This window comes from Falco biarmicus, chromosome Z (genome assembly GCF_023638135.1).
Source record: "Falco biarmicus isolate bFalBia1 chromosome Z, bFalBia1.pri, whole genome shotgun sequence".
Classification (NCBI taxonomy): domain Eukaryota; kingdom Metazoa; phylum Chordata; class Aves; order Falconiformes; family Falconidae; genus Falco; species Falco biarmicus.
Window position 1 is genome coordinate 73,224,681 of NC_079311.1, and position 22,374 is coordinate 73,247,054.

General features: G+C 40.3%; 1 protein-coding gene across 2 annotated transcripts in view; it reads left to right on the plus strand.

Annotated features, from left to right (window-relative positions):
• ADAMTS12 (ADAM metallopeptidase with thrombospondin type 1 motif 12) overlaps positions 1–22,374 on the plus strand; it is a 162,139-nt gene that overhangs the window by 77,243 nt on the left and 62,522 nt on the right. For both annotated transcript variants that reach the window (XM_056324413.1, XM_056324412.1), the window contains exons 4-9: positions 8,864–9,060; positions 10,936–11,019; positions 13,481–13,605; positions 14,982–15,131; positions 17,692–17,835; positions 18,515–18,659. In XM_056324413.1, coding sequence (XP_056180388.1) covers positions 8,864–9,060; positions 10,936–11,019; positions 13,481–13,605; positions 14,982–15,131; positions 17,692–17,835; positions 18,515–18,659 — 845 coding nt within the window. The remainder of the gene's footprint in view (positions 1–8,863; positions 9,061–10,935; positions 11,020–13,480; positions 13,606–14,981; positions 15,132–17,691; positions 17,836–18,514; positions 18,660–22,374) is intronic.

A 22,374-nucleotide genomic window follows, 5' to 3' on the forward strand; every position in this document is an offset into this window, starting at 1 on the left:
AAACCAAACTGCTGCGATTCAGTTCTTGTTAACTTGCAAGTTTCTTTGTGAGGATGAAGCTACGAGCTGGAGCAGGGTTGCAGCCCGCAGGGAGGCTGCATCCTGTTTTTGACCACCCAACAGGCTGGGTAAACACAGGAGCTGTGGCATGTGGTGGCTGCTCTGTGCTGCCTGTGTGTGTTTGCCTCTGACTTCCCATCGCCCCACAAGAGGAGGCAGGAGCAGCTGGCCCCAGCTGGTTCTGTATGGATTGTCTGCAAGCACAGAGAGATGCAAGTGGATGGTTTTGCTGTATTAACTGAAGGGAAACAATGAGCCAGAAAGGAGTTCCTGTGGTGCACAAGTGGGCCTTTGGAGACTTAGAGGGGAGGCTCTTAAACCCACCCGACAACTCTGATTCTGCATGGATAAGCATAAATGGGCAAAATAGTGCTGGGCGTGCTGGTTTTGTGGTGATGGTGTTAGTTCAGGGAGGATTTTGTGAAGGGTATCTTTATGGAGGAAGTCCTTCCTCAGTTGTTGCAAGGCTGAAAAAACTAATATGGGCATCTTGGGTATATGGAGCAGTAGTCTGTCCTCTCCAGGGAAGGGCAGGGAAATCTTGAGGTGTTTGCAGAGAGCTGAGCAACACTGCAAAGAGAAAGAAAGGCCTCTCGTTTTTCCTCAAGGGGAATCCCAAACCATCCTCTTCTGCTCTGCAGCTGTTTATCCCTGGTCAAACCACAGGAAACCTGTACTCTGGCTGGAGGACGGACCAGTGGGGAAGGAAGCACGTGTGCTGGACCGGAGGAGAGCATTACACTGACATACTTGCCTCCTTTGCTGTACTCCAGCTTGTGGTTCTGTTGGAGAACAGAACAAAATGGTTCTTCATTTTATGACTTTGATAGGTGGTGTCTGCACCATGCAGAAGTTGGTGTCTGGTAAAAGAGGAGCAGCAGGACATTTCTCAAGCAACAAGTTTGAACAAGTAAATGCACCAGTTTACTTCAAATCCCTGAATCAAATGTGATTATTCTCAGTCAATCTTTCTTGATGAGAGGACTGCTAATGTTCACCGATTGTAGATTCAATTGATACTGTTAATTTACATACGTATGTGTGGGTACCTAAGCTGCCTTGATGGCTTTTGCCCAGGAGGAATGGCTGTCCCCAGTCCCTGTGGTTAGGCACCCAGCTGGGCACACAAGCTTATTAAAGCAGAGGAGGTGGAGGCAACGTTCAGCTGCCTCTTGAGTCCCTGTAGGGGCTGGCTGCAATCTGCACGGCTTGAAAACCATGTTGCTGTCTTGTGCCAGCCATGTGCAAAGAGTAAACCTTCCATCTAAATCACTCACACTGCCAAAATCCTTGGAATTACAACCCTTAGTATTCCTTTCCTGTCCTTTGCCTCTTCCAACATAGTTTTGCTTTTTTTCAAGGCATCTTTCTTTGCATTGATACTCTCTGTCCACCTTTCCAATGTTCTCACCAACTCTTGAAGCTTGGCATTAGGGTATACTGCAATGAGTGCCTCTTAAGGAAATCGCTTGGGTAACTTTGAAGAACTAATGGACATTCCAGAGACTTCTGCTGCCAATTTCTGGATCCTGCTGTTTCATAACTGTCTTCCGTATGTCCAAGAAGCTCCACAAAACCTGTATCCTTCCAGAGTTTCAACACTTTCTTTCACTGCTGAATTCTGTAGTGTCTGCACAAACTTGCAGCATGCAACCTTATGGAATAAAATCATAGAATCATTTAGGGTCAGAGACTCTTAAGATCATAGAGTCCACTCACTAACCTAAAACTGCCAAGTCCACCACTAAAACATGTCCTTAAGTGCCATATCTATACCTCTTTTAAATACTTCCAGGGATAGTGACTCAACCACTTCCCCAGGGCAGCCTGTTCCAATGCTTGATGGCACTTTTGGAAAGTGATTTTTTCAATATCCAGTCTAAACCTCCCCTGGTGCAACTTGTCACTTGTTACCTGGGAGACGAGACCGACCCCCCTGCCTACACCCTCCTGTCAGGCAGCTGCAGGGAGCCACAAGGTGCCCCCGAGCCTCCTCCTCTCCAGGCTGACCCCCCCCCCAGTTCCCCCAGCCGCTCCCCATCAGCCTTGTGCCCCAGCCCTGGCACCGGCTTCATTGCTTCTCTTTGAACACACTCCAGCACCTCCGTGTCTGCCTGGTACTTTATAAGATCCTAGTAGCCTTTTAGCCTTATTCTTATTCCTGACTTAAGCAGGCTGGTGATCACGAGCATATAACCAGTCTTCTTTTTCTTCATTATTATGTGAAAGAAATGTATGGAACATGAATAGCAATTTCTGGAGTGTGATTAAAAATCTTCTGGATATTATCTGGTTAACCTTGCTGGAAAGCAGATCAACCCTGATAATGCACAGACAACTACTTCAAGAGGGCACTTTCAGTTTATTTGCATTAATTTTGTGCAAATAGATTTTCACATAGATCTGCAAAAAAAAGAAAAACTATTAATATAACTCCATATGTTTAAATTCTCATTTGCTTCATAACAGCTCCCTAAAACTGCGTTTTTCTGTCATTCTTAGGTCAACAGTTCTTAAATTATTTGGTAAGAGACATTAAAATATAGACATAATTTACTGGGAATTTTTAATCTGCAAATTTGTTTTAGAGTGCTATGTATTCTGTTTTAGAAGAACCTTGTTTTTCTTGAAATGAAAACAGAATTGTGCTGCAAGTTAAATTGATTTCAGATGCTCTTTTACCAAGTGCTAGATTAATTCACAGAAGAGTCATCTTATTCTTCTAATCCATCACATTAATATTTTCACTAAAATAAGAGGAACCAGCCACTGAAGTTACCAAGTGAATGAGCATGGAAAGTTCAAACAACATTGAGTAACGTATGCTTAGAGAAGCATCTTATGCAGATACAATTTTTTATTGTCCTTTGTTGACTTGAGTTTAATCCCTGGGAAGAAAAAAAAAAGAACACTCAGGCAGAAGGAAAATCATGGTTGCAAAATGTAGGCAGCTCCAGGCATAGCCATTTCCCACAGTTGTTCTGTATGTACCTTCTGATGCCAGTGGTCCAGAACATTTATCATTCCATCCTTCCAGTGTAAGTGGTAATGAGCAGCAGACACACTCAGCAGCAGTATCTCATTAAGGGCATCAGTCAGCACAGGTCCAGTTTTAGCTTCATTCAGCATTAGAGTGGTGTGACTCTGCTGTTTGATACTTCATGTTTTTGACAGCAGGAATGTTAAAGTTAAACAAAGCTTGCAAAGTTGTAAGCTTTCTTTGTCTGTGCTTGTTTTCATTGGGACTTGGGGGTTGTCAGTGTGGGGAAGTATGTGATTAAATAGCTGTAATAGTTTGTGAATGCTTGCTTCACACTCAGAAAGCATTTGTGTGATTTAGCTTAGACTGTTCCAGAAACGGTTATAAAAAAAGCTGGTTTGGTTGCCTGTTCTAGTTTACATTCACATCCTTTCTTCCTTATTTTACAACAGTTTTTCCATATAACATGTGAGCTCTTACTCTCTCATTGTCAGCCTCCAGGCTTAGTTTTCTTATGAATATTTATAACCATGATAATCTGTATAAGCAGATTGTGTCTAAAATTTCTAATGTGCTTTGTTTCACTGAGCTTTTCCGGATAGCTGCCTTATCTATTTCAGCAGAGATAGTTACAATAGGGGAAGGGGTTCACTTATTATATTTGAGTTTTGGAAATAATTACTAAGTTCTTGCAGTAAGTCATCTATTAGAGCTGCGCTCCTCCTTCATAAGTGAAAGAGGAGAAGGTCCCACCTTCTTTATCCAGGAGTGTGGTGGCTAGAGCACTGTCCTGGGAAATCCCAAGTTCTTCATTAGATCTAGCTCAAAGCTGATCAGATAATAATCACTTTTCAGAAAACTGTGTTTTCTTCTGCCTTACTGTTCTTTTAATTCTTAATGGCTGAGTCACTCCTCAGCCTTTCCTGTATTTAGTCTATGGTTGGACTTCTGTATAGTATTTAGTGCTAGGTTAATGTTATTAATGATGATTTCATGTTTATTCATCTTCCCTTGTACAATGACTCTGCTTCAAAAGAGTGTATTGACCTCTTGAAGAACTCGCCGCAAAACTTAGTCCTTTCGTTAACACTTAAACTAAAGGTACATCTTATAAGAAAGACAAGGTGAAGGTTATAAGGAAAATCATGATGTACCAAGTTCTGAACAGTGTGGGATTTATTAGTGTAGCATCCCTAGCATCACTCATACATTATGTCTGGAGATGTAGCATTTTCACTGTAAATAATGAGTAGTAAAAATGAAAGAGAACTTGCAAAGAGAGAGGAGGTGAGGACAGAAAGTACTATATTTTGTGTGACAATCTTCAGTTGTAGGCTGTATTCTCATCTTCTGGGAATTTCCAGACATTTTCACATTGCTTCTTCAAAGGTCTGTGTATCTCCAAAGATGTTGAAAGGTGGCTGTGTGCAGTTAGCACCCTGAGGTATGCACTGTAAGCTGTACTCTTCCTTGAGCAACACCTGCAGGAAACCGAGGTGGAAAAAAAGCCTTTGATATGGAAATCTCACATAATGCCTTTAAGTAAGGTGAGTCATACCTGTTCTTTAAGGGAGTCTGAGGGGAAAGAAAGCAGAAATCAACAAAAAAACCTAGTCAAGCAGCAATTTGAGTGGATGAGTTATTCCAAGTGAAGAAGATCTTAAATGTTTTTATAGACTATTTGTACTATTTCTTAAAGACTGGAAAGTCCTTTCTTAATAGGGATTGGCAAATTACAATATAGTCCTGCTGTCACCTAATAAAAAATTGAATTCATTTGCTAAAAGAGAGAATATGACTTTTTTTTTTCCTACAGAGAAGCTATGCAACTTTAACCTGTACAGGAGGAATCATACAATACTGGTTTTTATATATAGTTGAGACTTACAGTTAAGTTTAAATCTTTCCTTGTAGCTAAGAGTTAAGGATCCTGTATGTTGTTGAATTAGTCAAGTAGGTTTTGCATGGATAGTTTCAGGGGACCTTTTTGGGTTTTTTTGGTCACTGAAAGCAATTCAGATTTTGATTTTAAAAACCAACCCTTTTGCTGAAATTTATCAGCCATTTCTAACTAGAAGTTGACAAAATGTTGTCATCTACACCATTTCTCCTGCTTATGCAGTGACATGGCTGGGTATCACATGTGACTTATGGAACATTGTATGTAGTACGTGACTCCTTTGGCTGAACCTGGTTTTCTAGTAAAAGTCTGACATCTGCAAAATTTGCTCCCACAACACACACAAATTTCTGAGTATTGCTGCTTGAATTTCATCCAGTCTGTTAGCTGAATCTCTTATCAACATTCTTTCTATTTTTTCTTAGACTATCCTGGGTACACTTTCAGCACTACCTTCATTTCTGTTCCTAAGGACTGCAGCACTACACCTACCTGGGTTATATCTCTTCCTCAAAAATGTATGGAAACCCTCAGGGTTCAAGTACGTCCTTTTTCTCTTCTGCTACTTGTGGAGTGTGCTGTGCTCAGCAGTTATGACGGAAGAGTATGGGGAGCCAGGCTGTTCTCAGACACCACTAGGCTGCAGACCATACACATCGCTTCTTGGGTATTCCTGTACTGGTTGGGATTCTAGTCAAGATTTCCATTCCTGGACAACAGGGTGCCTGGAATTTCTCAGCAAATCTGAAATCACTTGCAACATTTTGCTAAGTCAAGTTAAAGCAAGGTGAGATTATTTTACTTCAGGATGAAAATCTTTAACAGAGACAATCATTATTTGGAGAGACATAAAAGCAGAAGTAGAACCATATTTTATAGCTGCCTGTATGTTAGTGTAGCTCCAAGCAGTTCTTCACCTCTGCTTCATCTAACTAAAAATACTTGACACCACAGGGATACCAGTCCTTAGATGACACCCTTCGAGGTTAGATTGTTGCACTGGAGGGGACTGGTCACTGAGGAGAGAGTTTTGTCTGCAGAATCCTCTTGCAACCTGGCATTGATTTTCACAACCTGAATCTCTTCTGAGAATTTCCTGTGGTACTTAGCCTCATGCTTAACCAGGACTCCAAACTTTTCTCTGAGGGTTGCTCACTGTTGCAGTCTGTATGGCTTTAAACATTTTCACCTCCAGTCCTATCACCTGTCCAGACAATAAACAAAACTCTTTGCTAGATGTGAACACAAAGCCTGACAGCTGGTGTGATGTTTTATTTGGCCATAAAGAAATCACTTAACCTACAGTCTGAACCAGCGTTTTTTTTGTTCAGATAACTGGGGAAGGTTTTTCTCAGCACAAAACCCTTAAAAATGTAGATACTCAGAACTGCACTTCATAGAAAAAAGAATGCTGAAAACCATGCAAATGCACACTCTTATAGAGGTGACTATTGCAGTAACTGAACAAAGATTGAGGGAGGCAGCAGGAGTGATGCTGTAGCTTGGGTTAGCCGAGCTAGGGTAGAGGTAAAGGTTATAGCAGTGATAGTCCAACCCCCCCAACTCCCAAACAAACAAAACCAAATACATCACCCACTTTCTTTTCTTTGTTTCTACTCACAAATTGTATTCTTCTGTGTAGACAAGAGGCTATTTTTCCATGCAGCTTATTCTTCAAGATTAAGATACAAAAATGTATGCCTTTCTTTGAGTCCTTTGGCTTGCTGGGAAGGCAACTTTCTTTACTGATTACTTTTTTTTTTTTATACTAGTTGACATATCTACAGGATGGAGTCTCTTTGTGTGGGTGCACAGGATGACACTGGCAAGTGATTTGTGTTGGTAATCACAAAGGAAGCTGTTATTCTTGGGGCCTTTATTGTGATAGCATATGGATAGTAAAAATTAAGAGGTTATATGTTTATTGGAATTTATTTACATTTTTTTCAATCTTCTCTTACATTCAGCTATTTTTTTATGCTGTTTGCTTTGTGAGGGTCAAAAATCTTGTGATTTTGTCCTTCAAAAGTAGTACTTTCAGCATCCTTTAAAATGCAAATGCTAGTTCATGCAGAAAGAAATCTACTTACAACTATTTTTATTTATTTGTTTGTTTATTATGTTCTAAATCTACAGTATAGAATACATGACATTCTGCATAGGATATTAATTCAGCTGTGTACAGTATTCTTTAAAAGGTGGTCCAGGGAGGTACAGGTTTCCATCTAGCAGAACGAACCTGACTGGGTTAGGTTTGTAGGTTTGTGTGCTTCTTGGTGGTGGGTGCCTGATCCTGGCTGCAATCCTCAGCTGGTACTGCAGTGGTGTGCTAACTGGTCACAGTGTATGTCAACTAATGGAGCTACTGTGTACTGCACACTTGTGCACTGTGGGTCAGTTCTAGATGTGTGATGTGGCTTCTGTAATTTTGATTATTCATGTGGCATATTTCAATTTTATATGTAATGTGTTACCTGTACCAGCATTTCTTTCTCTAGGCATCTTTTAGACTGACCTCAGAGAAACCATTTCTGAAAATCTGTGCATCTTCTTTTGCACATAAACAATAAACCAAAATATCAATCACCTTTACAGTGAGAGGTGTATTATATACATCATTAATAGTCCAATGGTGCCACATTTTGTAGACATGCAAGATGCTGTGGTACATTCTGGTTGCACTTGGGTTTTCTAAAGCACATTCGTGACAAAGTTGTAACATATCTGCTGGTAATGAACATGAGATTTGGGACCTAGCTACCAGGTCACCCATTCTTCAAGGGAACAGTTGTCTGGGTAACTAACTGTCCCTCAACTCTTCGTAGTGCTGGGAGGTGGAGGTAGTGCTGGGTAACTGCCTCCTGCCACACAGTAGTGGGGGAAATGCTGGATGGGCTGTAAGTGCTTTGAGGCAGGAGCTGTCCTGGCCTGCAGATGTGCCCCATCTGGAATAAGGACATCATTTTCTGTCAGTGGGATGCCAAAGGACTACTGCAGTTATCTGTAATAGCAACAAATGCTCCTGATCTTTCCTAGGATTCAGGGAATCCCAGCACTGTAGAAGTGTTTCTCTGGCTCCTGGGTTAGAAAAATGCCACCAGTTGCTGTGAAACCGGCATCTCTCACTTCTTTTTGGCGCCTAGGGGGTATTTCCATCTCCGGTGTTGCCCTGGCAATGCAGTCAGACAGTGTTCAAAGCTAGAGTGAGTGGAGAGTAATTGGCCCCACTGAGCGCTGTGCAAGTTGCTGGAGAGCAAAGTCTTCTTCCCGAAAAGCTTTAGATACACAGATCCCAAAATTACAGTGGAAGCACCAAGTGCCTTGGCTGTCAGTCGGGCCAGATGACAGCAGCTGAGGAGCCCATGGCCGCCTGCCTGGCTTGTATTTATGTGACACCTACTGGTGAAGTGTCCCCATTCCGCGGGGATATTTTCCACGCAGAGAACAAACCATTCCTGGATATGCCCCGGCACTGAGTTAATGTGCCATCCTGCTGAGAGTAGGAGCTGCCTGTGAAGAAATCATACCCCTTATCTTAAACTTACAAACTGGTGTTGTTAGGGAGTTTAGAGCAAAACCACAGAGAGAAATTCTTCGAAAATGGCATCCCCAATTCAGCTTTTGTAGCTTGGCTCTGTCTCACACCTTAATCCCTGGTTTTTGAGCAGTGGTAGCTTTTGGATGCATGTTTAATCCATCTGGAGGGGTATTCAGAACTTCACTGGACAGGGCCCTTAGAAGGCTGGTATCACTTTGGAGTTGGACACGCTGTGGGTCATGTAGGTGGCAGCCAGAAGTCCCTTCCAACCTGTATCATCCTCTCATTCTGTGATGCTACCATTCTGTCTGCAAGTGTTACAGCCATAGGCTTCAAATCAAGCTTGAAAATATTTTCAGGTCAGCATGGCTTCTTACTCTTCCAGATACCCTCAGCTTTTTCAAACAGCAGCAGCAGCGGAGGGAGAGATGGGAACAAAGTCATATGGCTGTCAGAAAGGTTTCTCGGCGCTCTGTCAGCAAGGAGCGATGGGTGGAGACGCTTGTGGTTGCAGACAGTAAGATGGTTGAATATCATGGAAGTGACCATGTGGAATCATATATCCTCACTATAATGAATATGGTATGTACAATATTTCCTTTTTTTAGACAGATGAATGAGGCAGGTTTTAACTTGATCATATTACTGATCTCCTTGAAAAAAAAGTCTGCACATTGTTCACTGAAAGAAATGTATCATTTATAATATTCATTTAAACTCCGTGTTTTAAAGCATTTTTTACCTTATGTTTTGCATAGGCTTAATTTTTCTCTGAATTTTAAGTGAGAGAAGTTTCATAGCTATAAATGCTAGCACTGATTTTCTTTCCACTGAAATTCTCTGTCTGACCTGGAACCTGTTGCTCATTGGTGATTTCAGATCGGTAGCTACAGCAACAGTGAGAAATTCTACAGTTTTAAACATATGGATTCTTTCTCATATCCGTGGATGAGAAAGGCACACAGGAGCCCACTGGTAATTGTAGTAACGTAGCAAGAGCTAAAATGTCAGTGTTACTGTTTTGGTCAGAAATCCAAACAGCACCATATGAAGAAAGTTAACTCTATCGCAGTTAAAACCAGTACAACTCATTTTTCCATATAAGTGTCTTGCCTATAGTACAAAGTCCACATTGAAAAAATAACAGTTTAACTTTCAATGTTTTCCAGTGTGGCAGGTTTCAAAATACAAGTTGATCTGGGGAAAGCAATAGCGTTTCATGAGACTGCCCACAGATATGTATTGTTGTTATGAGTATCATAGTAGATATTGACCTTGGAGAGTCTACTGAGGATGTCTTCTATGTTATCATGGTACGTGTGTAATATATATGAAATTAATCACAGTGTAACTCTAGCCATGGTAACCAATGTGTCCCTTATGTTTATACAGTATGTTACCAACTGAGCAGTCTGACTAGCTACTGAAGCAGTGAGCCTGATTAAACAGACACAAAACTGATTTGGGCATATGAGTTTTTGTCCACATAGGGAAAATATGTGGAATAAACCCCTGTCGTGATCAGATTCAGGAACAAAGAAGCCTTAACATTTTCTCTGTGGTCTGTACCCGAGATATTAGGATTGCTCACAATGATTCAATTTTAAGCCTAGTGCCTTGAAAAAGACACATATCTAAATCAGACCTTTGTAAACACGATTTCCACTTCGTTTTAGCAATTTCTCCTTTAACAGTCTTCTCTAAAATGGTTTTAACCCAAACAAAACCCATTTTGTACATTCACATTTCTTGTGATATATGGCATAGCTCACATATAGATAGGTTATGATTGTCTTCAGTTCTGATTCCCTTTCCTCCTACCTAATTCCGTGTCGTGATGAAGTTTATGACATTTAGGTCAGATTTTTGCTGAGTTCAGTTCTTGCTCCTTTTTCATGTGGATTCCTTTTTAATAGATTATCTTTGCTTTTGTTCTTACCATCCTCTTATGTGCTGTGACAATGCAAGAATATCCATCATTTAACTGATTTCTCTTTGCCTAGAATTGACTAATTTTTGCTTTGTTGTGGCAGAAGCTAATTCCTATCAAATCAAAATGGAATGGTTTTATATGCTGGGTTTTTTGCAGACTGAGTGGACCTCACTATCAGTGTTACATGACTCTAGATGTTGTGTTCTTTTTTGCTAGTGTTTTTTAAGAATGCTGAAGTTCTTCAAAGGGAAATGGACATAAAATAACCTACCATGTGCTTTTGTTCTTTAGCTTAGTAACTTTTGCCATATCCTATGTCATCACTCATTTGGCAGAGCTGCCCTTTGCAGTAGTTCTAACATTTGTTGCATTTCAGTAAACTTTCAATGAAGTACATTGAGAATTTGAAAAACAAAACAACAGCCTCACCCCAAGATGAAGAGCATGCTTGAAGTAAACGTATTTTCTCTCTAAAGTCCTGTTCTGTTATAGAGCTAATCTCATACCTCCTGGCTCTGGCACAGGTCACAGGGTTGTTCCACGATCCAAGCATTGGCAATGCCATTCACATTGTCCTGGTCCGGCTCATCCTTTTTGAGGAGGAGGAGGTAAGGTTTCTATTTCCCTCAAAATGTCACTGATAAAACTTGGGAGTTCAATGCATTGAGCTATAATTATAAAGAGGAACGTTTATTTGCTTACAATAATGTGTTCATATTACTTTTCTATTAATCTTTGGCATGTCTCTTTTTGGAATAAATGCTGCCCTGGATAGCAAAGTATTTAGGTGATGACTTCAGATATTTCTGCATAAAATCACCTGTGAAAATGTAATTAAAACTGTCAGATTAGGAATGGGGAAATGGAATCTCCCCAGTGTCAAAAGAACATGGGATGCCAAGGAAGACTGAGGAAGAGAAGTTACGCATCATCACGCAGAATCTAGTTACATAGCATTACCTGAAATATATTACAAAGTGTAATTCTGGAGTATTTGCTAGTCTCTGAAAAAGTAAATCTGTTACTGCAGCTCAAGCATACGTTTCGTGTCATGTTAAGAAGGGGGGTTTCCTTGAACCTTTTGTATTTGATCAGCCTGGGAGTATCCCAAGAAAGATGAGACCCTTGTGTCTGACCAGCCTGTCTGCTACCTGCGGTTTGACAGCCCACCGTATCGGAGGGTCATTCGACTAAGCTATTCAGGGACCCCTGCTGACAGCACCAGAGTCACATCCCTTACAACAATGGCTCAAATCTCCAGAGACTTAAACAAAATGAACTTCTGCTGAAGATTTTTATTACACAAAATGCAAGTTTGAGACAGAATAACGTTCAAAGGTTGCCACCGATAATACACTGACTGCAAAACAAGCTTAAAACATTACATTTAATAACAGCTAGCGTGAGTTTGTCATAGAATAAAGTTCTTACCCAATGGGCGTCCCTATGGGAGAGAAGACAGGTGCAGCCCAGCAGCTGACCCCAGAAGTTACGGTGGAGTCTTCCTTAACTTCTCCCCTCACTTGTCCACTTTTTATACTTCATAGTATGTTGCATATTTGTTTATCATACACAGGATAGGTTACAAGTTTCTTGCTTCTAATCTAAATTAGTACTTCTCCTCAGATAGCACTGCTCAAGTTTTTCACCAACTATGCATGCTCCCCAAGTGGGGTTTTACACTGTTTTGGGGGGGCTATTTCAGTCGGAGGTCACGATCTCCTGCTACCACAAATACCGTTGTCCTACTTTGGACTAATTTTCTTTTGATGTATGGGGATTGCAACACCTTATCAGCTTGTCTTCTCTGGTGGCCAGAACTTCCTTGCTTGAATGTCCCTTTTTTAGATAATAGTGTTCTTTTCACCATCTGTTCTTTGTCACTCATCCTTCCCAAGGCTGACTGCCTTGATGAGAACTCCCTTCATCTGCAACAACTTTAGAGAGTGGGTCAGCTTGACCTAACTTTATGCACCAGTTCTCCTAATTTTGTAGTGATTTTTAAAAATCTGTGCATAACATAGCTAGCTCTGACTGCAGGAGCATATTAAGTGGGTTATCTCAGTGGCTTATGATTTCTAAGTACAAGCTGGGTGGTCTCAATGCCGTTGAAGGCAGTGAACCAAGCCATGGGGCCAGGGTGTGTCTTCTGAAATAACTACTAGAATAGAGTCCATGCTCTAGGATAGAGTGTAAGAATATGCAGGCCAAAACCTGTGTTTCACATCTTGATCAGGACAGTTAGGACCTGAAGTCCATGGTGACCTCCAATTACATTTACTTGCTAAATTTCTGTGGCTATTTTGGTAATAAAACATGGATTACTGTTCAGTTGAGCATGGCAATGCTGGAAGCAGCAGTATTTGGTATCTTCCAAAAATTGGTTTTGATTTACCCAGAAATTACTACCTGGTAACAGATGCTTTGTAAAAAGTTTACATAAGTAGAGTAAACTGAGACAAGATACCCTGAGTGTCCAAGACCAGAAAGGAGAAACTATGTTTTTGAATGAGTTGATTTTGCATACTTTGTATTTCAGAAAAAATTCAGTAACTTGCATGTATACTATATAATAATAAGATGAGGAAGAAACATCTATGACTACTTTTTTCTCTTTGGAATTGAAAAATAATATGGAAGCAATACACCTTCAGAAGCGTAATTGTGCCCTGAATGTAACGTTGTTCATATAACAACAGGTGATAAATTTGAGCTTCGAGTCCCACACTAAGTAGTCTTTACCTTCTCTTTAGAGGAAGACTTGGTTTCAGGAGGGTACAGATCGGTTTGCTTGAAAATTTCGATTCAGTGATGCTCACTTACCAAAAATATGTACATTTCTGCATTTAATTTTTCCTTTTGCTGCACCAATTACAAAAAATCAATGTTTTAACTTAATATTCAATATGTTCAATAAATAGATGTCATTGCTCCTAATGATGGCTCTAGCTTTAGGTAAAAGCGTAATCAATTGCATTTCAAGGATTACCCAGCTTCACATCAGACACCCCTGATGTATTATTGCAGTGCAGTGTCATCTTCACAGTATTTTCCTTCATTTCCTATTAGCAAGGCTTGAAGATAGTTCACCATGCTGATAAGACACTAGCCAGCTTCTGCAAATGGCAGAAGAGTGTCAATCCCAAGAGTGATGTCAACCCTACACACCATGACGTAGCCGTCCTTCTAACCAGGTATGACAGCAGTTCAGTGGATGTGATTGACTATTGTTTAGTTGCATTTTTTTGGAGATGATATTTTTTATATAGTATCATGCCATCATTTAGTTCATCCTGCATGGTATCCAGTAAAGTGATCTGATGAAGATCTGCTGTTTCTGAAACACAGTGGTAATGCAAAAGTAACCTAGTGTAGGTGTGTCTAGCACTGATACAGGCAGAGAATATGAGCTATATTATGAAAACATGGTTAAACTTAGATCTGCTGTAACTTTTAAGGGGATTGGTTTTCATTTGTTTTCAAAGTACATATAGCACTTTATGTATGCATATGAGTGTTTTATTGGAGATGCATCTTTGTCAGGAAATTGAGTTCCGTATGTCCCAAGAGATTAGCAAGCTGCAGAGTTCAGGTCATTTTCCCTCCATAATCCTATCTCATTTTGCGCTCAGTCACTTCTGTATTCTTCTTTGAGATAATATACCAAAACAATGTAGCCTATAGATGGACAACTCCATATTGGCAAATCCTCAAGTAATACACAGGTGCAGCTCAGAGTGGACCAGCGTTTTGCAAACACAGTGCCTTTTATTTTTAAGCTTTAAAGTGTATGATTTTTAAATATTATCTCTGTATTTAAGGAGACACAAAATATATTTTTTTATGTGTGAGCAAAGGGGGCACAGAAAACTTGAAAGGTGATTCCTGAGCTAACACAAGGTGTTTGTGGCAGGGCACAATGCAGAACTTCTACAGGTCTGTAAAAATCGATCCTATCTGCACACAACTGAGAGAAAAGTTTGGCTCAAAGGTCTGCAAAAGAAGTCTTAAGTTAAAGTCTGTCAGGTAAAAAAAACACAAAAACCAAACACAAAAAAAACCCAACCTCAAGTGGTGCAGTAAAGAAGAGAGTCAAGAAATCTTAAGAATGTGAAAAAGAAGTCTCACTTCTTTTTCACTCACAAAAGAAGTGCTGCGTGGTTTACCTCTCTGAATAAACAAGCTTCAAACAGTTCAACAGATTGAAGCTGAGGTATGATGACTTTAATAAACCATACCTCAAAATGCCATCAGAGGTGGAGGTTCTAAAACCTTTGTTCGATGCGAGTTGACAATAAATTTAGGTGTCTATATACGGTAGTGTACAGCAGCAGCATTCGTTATATACAGCAGCCAAACAAATATTGACTACAAATTATAGCAGTGTAATATGAGAGTAGCAGAACAAGTGCATGTTGTTGCTGCAAATATGTTTGTGAAAATGTTAACACTATGCTTTGCTTAAAATGCAAATTAGCACTAACATGTTATAAGAAGGAGACTTACCACCCAGTGTAAGTGACACTCTACAGATAGCTCTTTTAATGGCATGTCTCTTTTGTAATTCTAGAAAGGATATTTGTGCTGGCATGAATCGTCCATGTGAAACCTTAGGTTTGTCTCATCTGTCAGGCATGTGTCAACCTCACAGAAGCTGTAACATCAATGAAGATTCTGGCCTTCCGTTGGCTTTCACTATTGCTCATGAACTTGGGCACAGGTATAGTTGAAAGTGAAGGGGGGACCTAGCTGAGTTTAATTTATTATTTGTAGGTTAATACTCAAATTGCAAGACAGAAATAAAATGAGGAGTTAGTTAATGTGTCTGTTATTAAAATCAAAACTGTGTTTGTTTTTTCTAAGCAAAAGATATTATTGAACCTTTGACTTCTGTTTGTATTTACAGCTCTTCAGTCTGCCCCCTTTAAGAGTCTGCTAGGGCAGTATATCAGGATGAAGTAAGAAATACAAAGAAGCATGACTTTATCATGCAAATTTTTCTGAACAAATCCTGAATTATGATGCAGTTACTTTACATGATCTCCAAATCCAAATAATTTACATAAAACATACCTGTTTCATTATATCAAGGTGTTTCAATATTGCAGATCAGCTATAAGACATTTTTAATTCAGTCGGACTTCACAGAAATAGCAAATACTTGTTCTCCTTTCTGGTTAACTAATAGTCACTTTTGGGCATTTCTTAATAACTTATATATTCTGTATATTAATATTGCTGTTGTGGATACACTTACGTCAAATCAACTAAAGTTCCTGGCCATTCAGTTTCAGACATGGCTAAATTTCTTTTAAGATTAGGTATTTTTGCTTGAGCTAAATTTCTCAGTATTTCAATTTCTGAGGGTGTTTTTTTTGGTTAGTTGGGTTATTAAACTCACCTGAAGAAATTCCAATTTTTTAATCTGTTTTGACACTGAACTGTTCTCCTGAGAGCACAGCATTATCTCATGGATGCTCTGGTTTGGCTGTAATGTCTGCACTTTCCAGCTGCACCATGGCGCTTGGCTAGGTGACATGTTCACTGCTGTTATCTACAAGCGTATTACCATTTTTGCACTCCCAACCACCAACAGGATGAAGTCTGTATTTCCTGATGCGATATTATGTTAATATTAATATTAATCTGATACAAAGATTATTCAAGTGTCGATCCTGTCACCCATTAGTTGACTTTTCTTTATTTGACCTCTCAGTTGCCAGAAGGGAGACAGTGTAAATAAATAATGCTGAAATCATTACATTGTGTCTGGGTGCTGTGGGTTTAGTCACTTGGTCCCCGCAGCCTCTTGCTGACATGGAGTTTTTTTCATTAATACTAGTAATCAGAAGACATTTCTTCCCCATAGAGCCATGTGTGACCTTCTCCTGGTCTAGCCCAGGTGGCTGGTAATTCACTCTCCTTTGGATGCTGTGAGACAGAGCCTATACGTGCCTGTGCAGGAGTGGTGCAGGGCCTTGCCCATAAGGATTATCTCCACAAAGAAAACTGAATACAGCAGGGTTTGTTGTTAACATGGAACCATTCTTCCCTCAAGCCAGGTTACAGTACCTATGTTAAAAGGTTCAAGTATGGACAATAAAAGTCTGTAGGAACAGGTGAACAAAAAATGGGAAGAAAGCCATGCACCCGTTCCTTACATGAGTGCCAAAAGTCAACTCTTCCCCATACTGTCCCTGTAGATGTTTGCAGTCCCCTGTGTCAACAGATGCTGTTCATGGAAACGAGCCTGTCGGCGAGGGGACACACTTGCTTTTTATGCCTCAGACCCATTATCGGAGTTGATTCTGGTTGAAATCATGCTCTGATTTTGAAACATTTGGGTTACGGTATGATTACAATCTCCAGAAACAAAGTCTTAAGTAGTTTGCACTCACTTTGATCCATCACTAAATCATTATATCACTGAAATCTGAGACAATTTTCACTGCTCTTTCACAAAATGGCTTACATGCCTTCGGATATTAACAGTGTAGTTGTCAGCATCTTTGTATACCAATATCTTTGTATGTTGTTTCAGATAATCTCCTTCACAAAGAGGTGACATAGAGGCATGTATGTTTAGTTGGTTGAATTCTCACCCAAAGATTTTTACATTTGTGTCTGTTACAAGCTGTTGAATAAAGAAAATAAATAAAGTCAGAGAAGCTGGAGAGAACCTGCTATGGAGATAGATTTGTATGGCATAGGTTAAGAAAACTAAATAGGAAGAAGGAATTGAGGTTGGAGGCAAATTCACTGGATGTTCAATAATTTTGAAAACGGTATCTCTGTTTCAGTCTATCAAAAGAGATCAAAAAACCCCAAGCAATAGAGATGTGATTGTAAGAGAGCATAAACCAGAATGTAACAAAGCTTGATCTTCATTAAAGGGGTACAAGTCTGAAATAACTGGCATCTAAGAGCTAGGAAGCACTTTTAGCTCTAGCACCTTTAACATAACTTTGAGGTTGAAACCATGACTCCTGGCCCAACTGTGCGATAGTGTTTTGCCTGCCTTAACAATACCCCCGAGTAGTCTCTGTCAGTCTGTTCATATCGTTGTACATAAGAGACATGTTTGAAAGCCTGTTGAAATGTAGATTTTTTTTTGGTAGATTTTGGGTCAGATCTTCTATATCTTATATAGCAAAGAAGTATCTACAGCCAGGAGAGGAAGCAACCTCATAATCTTTTCAAGCACAGTGTGGAACCCATAAGTAGGTGTTGTGGTACAACCAATCTGCTGGAATTATTAGATGTTGTGTTTTTATCTCCAGTTTTGGTATCCAGCACGATGGAAAAGAGAATGACTGTGAGCCTGTTGGAAAGCGCCCATATATTATGTCCCGACAGTTGCAATATGATCCTACGCCACTCACCTGGTCGCAATGCAGCAAGGAATACATCACACGTTTCCTAGAGTGAGTGATCAGGTTGTAGCATTTCCCTGAAATGAGTACAACTGTGTGTAAGATGTTTATGTGGAGTTTAAAGTAAATCCTGTATTATTATATTACTAAATGTAGGGTTTTGTAGTGTGCTTAATTCCCATGAAGGGCATGCCCGAAGCTTATTCCTCACTTAGTATTTGGGAAAAGCTCCATTATATCCTTGTTTTCTGAAAGTGAACTCGAGTCTTGCCATGCTGGCTCAGATTTGGTGCAACCTGCAGCTCTGCAGTTTTCAGGGAGAAAGAAGCCTCTCCATCAAGGACTCTGATGGAAAATCATGAGACTTTGCCCTTGGCCACAATGACATGTGCTTGAATTCAATGACTTGTTCAAATTCATTATGTTCTTTTTAAGAGCAGCAATATCGTATAACTTCAGCCAGAGGCTGTGGAGTGCTCTGAAGCTACCCTGCAAACCATAATGACGTTGTGATGTTTCTACTTTGACAGGCTATATTTTGCCTTTGTAAACCCTCCTTACTAGATGGAGTGCTGTTTGTTAGTGGCACGTCAGCATAACCTAGCTGGAATCTTATTATTTCCAAAGGCCGTATGCAAAATTACTATTAAGAATTAGATATTGGAAGTCTATAGGAGTGTCAAAAAAGTGTGCTTGAGGTTTTTTTAATATGCACATTTTTGTCTTTTAGCCGTGGATGGGGATTCTGTCTGGATGATATCCCCCAAAAAGAAGTGTTAAAGTCCCCAGTCATCGCTCCTGGAGTGATTTATGATGTGCATCACCAGTGCCAGCTTCAGTATGGTTCTAATGCTACTTTTTGTGAAGACATGGACGTAAGTACTGTTTGTTTTTCTTCATTCTCCTAATAAGAACTTGAGCTTCTCAAACAGTGAGGGAATGCAGTCAGTGAACCTCAGTTGCTAACTACAAATGCAGCATGTTTGGAGTTTCATAGGCTAGATGTGCAGTGCAGGCATTGCCTGTTTTAATTCTGTTCTGCAGATTTTGGAAGTGAGTTGTTGCACTGTTTGCCTTGTCTTTTGCAAGACCTTTACTGAATCTCACCCTATATCTGTTGTTAAATGCCTGTCCTTCAGCAGTGGGGTAATTTTGCTTTCAATGTTGTAGTCCTGATTTTAGATAAATTATCAATGCAGCTTAAATCCCGTTTTAAAAGATACTTCAAACTTAGAGCTTTCAATTGACCAAGTCATTCTGGGAACAAATCTTCAGTTCCAGGTTTTCTGAAGAAATCATGGTTGTGCTCTCTTCCCATATGTCCTGATTTTTTGCACTCTTAATGGTCTAACTAATTAAAGGAAATGTCAGTCCATGCACCTTGAAGAATCTTTATTTTCCCATCAAACCTCAGGTTTTTATGTGACAATGCATAACTTACAAAGTACCCTGGGGTCTGTCTCGCAGCACAGTGAAACAGTGTTGTGTGGGGGGTGCACAGGTGCAGCATATTTACAGCAGCACAACTCTCTACAAGAGCTAGGAGTTACTGCAGAGAAACAGGTGCAGCTGTAGCTAAGGTGCAGTGGTATGGTATTTTAACAGCACCTAGCATGTTCAGAGCTATTTGGCTTTGTACAGCACTTTTCTGCATAAGCAGTTCAGAAGTATTGGTTTCAAGTGCTAATCTAGCTAAGTAATCGCTAATTTTTGTAGTGTTTTGAGCAGTAACATGCAGCAGACATTGCAGACAGCATCCAGCTGGATCACCCTGTTAAACACAGCTGTGGTAGAAGTAGTGTTATGGCTGTCGGCAGTGCTGAAGTGTTTTTTAGGCAAGGTATTGCGCACAGCTGTGGGCTGGGGACTGTCGATGTTGACTATTTATTCCATTCGGATAATTATGTGTATCCTCATCTACCCTTCTGTTAGGGAGGTTATTTCTGATTAATCTTCTGAGCCTTAATAGGTAACATGATTACCAATGCTGAACTGCAGCTACTGAATTTGAAGCAGGTATTGAAAGATTGCTTTCATTACATGATGTTCCAGTTTTGTCAGTTACTGTATGTTTGTCTGTTGGTACAGATAGAAAATTGAAGTGCAGTTTTGTAGTATTGGTTCATTCTGTCTATTCTTGTGTTTGAACCTAGCAGTCCTTTAAATTTGACATCTCCTGATTAACCAATTTTACAGCTAGGCATATCTCAGGAAATTAATTGGTATAATCTCATTTTACATTTTACTGGAAGACCTGTGCTTTGCAGGCAGCTGCATTGGCAAGGGAAGGAACTGTGACTAGTATAGACTGCGTGGCATGTTGAGAGATCAGTATAGTCATTTTGTTTAAGAGGTCTCACTGTTCTTTGCTTTTCCACTATCTTCTTAACACTCACTCACTGACCAGGCTGCATGTGTCCTGTAACTTTTAATGTCTGCCTTGGATCCACAGACTCTTTCTGAGAGAGGAATCTGCATTTAGCTGAAGATGTCCCAAGGTTCAGTAATTACTTAGCAAAGACTGAGGTTTATAATTCAGGGAATGGTTTCCATGAACCTCTTAGGTAGCAAGTCTTCTAGGCATCTTGAGAAGTACAGAAATATTGTCCCTCTAATAAGGTAGAGAAAAATTACAGATTGGGGAGAAAGAATTTTCCAAGTGGTAGGGAGATCCATAGCTTCCTATAGAGCAGGCTGTAGGAGCTCAGAATCCTTATCTTATTTATCTCCAAATATCCCTCTTTATCTCCAAAACTTCACTAACTTCAGTGAAACTGGGTTTTTTTTGAACTCAACTTTAAGGCACAGACCCTGATCTCATAGACTGGGTGGAAAGTGCATACCACATTGCTGATGATAAAAAGCTCTTGCGCCTTGCACTGACTCCATGGTAGCATCATGAATGTCTGGCTGTTACCAGATGGAAAAAAAGCTGTGTGTACATGGAGATCAGTATGGAAAAATTCTTGTAAAGCTGAAGGATTTCCTCCATGAACTCTTGACTTTGTAATCTGTGAGCGCACCTCCTAAAAATGTAACTGTCTGTGGAGAGAAGTGTTCAGTTTCTGTGCCTTTTTCTGGTATTTGAGGCACAGTGCAGGAGTACACTTCATACACTAAAAGCACAAAACATATTCTTTGTACAAGAGAGAAAATAGAGAATGAATTTCACAATGAAAGAAAATTTATCACCCGAACACTTGGGTAGCTCTGCCTTAAGTACCTGACAAAAGTGGCTTCACAATGAGTTGCTAAGTAGTGCTGCTCTTGAACTATAAATTGGGAACTGCAAAACAACCTTTAACTTTGCACATATATTGTCCAAAAGTGGCTAAATAAGCTGAGATGCAATGCCGCAGACATTGTGTTGCAACTGGAGATTTGGAGTGCTTTGAGCTGTTCAGTACTGTCAACTTTCCTTCTGATGTTCTAGATGAAAACCAAGGTGAACACACAATGCAGAAAGTAAATAAAAGGCCACTGTCAAAACAGACTGCCCAAGCTGAGCTATTTTAAATAGAAGCAGGTCAGAAACCAGCAGCCACGTTTTGCATTTCACAGCTGGCCACATATTGCTGCTGCCTCATTGGGGCTGGATTTTTGCAAGTGCCCGGTTCCTGTGTTGGTACTCAAACCTGGCATGTTGCTTGTTCTGAGAATCCCAGTGGGAGCTGTTAGTGGGATCCTTCTTGGCTCCTTTCTCTGATGACACTTAACGGCTATCCCTGATTTCACAGGTAGGTGCTGCCAGCGCTGTTCCCCCTCCCAATGCTGAGCTCCGCAGTTCAAACAGCCTCAGCCAAGCCCTGGCACAGAGCCCCTGTGCTTTTGCTTCTGTTGTTCCAGTGGGAGTGCAGTCTTTCTGATACCTCTGATTTCTCCAGCTTGGAAGTGGTCTTCCACAGAAAGCCCTGCTCATTCAGGAGTTCCCAAGCATGCAGGACTCCTGTGTGTCAACCAAAAGAAAAGCTGGTGATGTGAACTGAGGAGTGGGGAATAGCCCTTGATGTCTGTCCTCGCTCTCTAGGGAATAGTTCGAACTTGAGCGGATGACTTGTTATAAGGTAGCTGTAATGTTTCTTGACTTGACTGTAAGGAGTTTCTGTTCTTTCTGTGAAACTGACCACTGCACATGGAGCAGCAGCTGAAATGCTGTGCTGTACTGCCAATGTACTGCATTTAACTGGCACCAGTTTCTGAGTAACTGAATATTCAAGCAAGCATTCACTAACCAGAGGCCTTACTCTACCCGGATGAGTAGGCTTTTTTCTCTGCCGGCTAACCTGGACTGGTTATTTACATCGTTCCCTTGCTGTTTGCTTGGCTGATGTTTTAAGAGATCTGTGTTTTGATCTCTTTCCTCATTCAGTTTTGGGACCGCCATGAATATTAACCTGGCTGTTGTACTTGGGGACATAATGTTGGTTTTACTTACCCAGCTGGCTTCCTCTAACCTTCTTTGATTTCACCATATGTTTTCAGACAGACAGCAGTGCAAAATTAAACATTGTATTCATTAGTACAATGCAAATTAAATACAAACTGTGTTCACCTTTGGTATAAACGGTAGTGCTCAAACTTTGTAAAGCC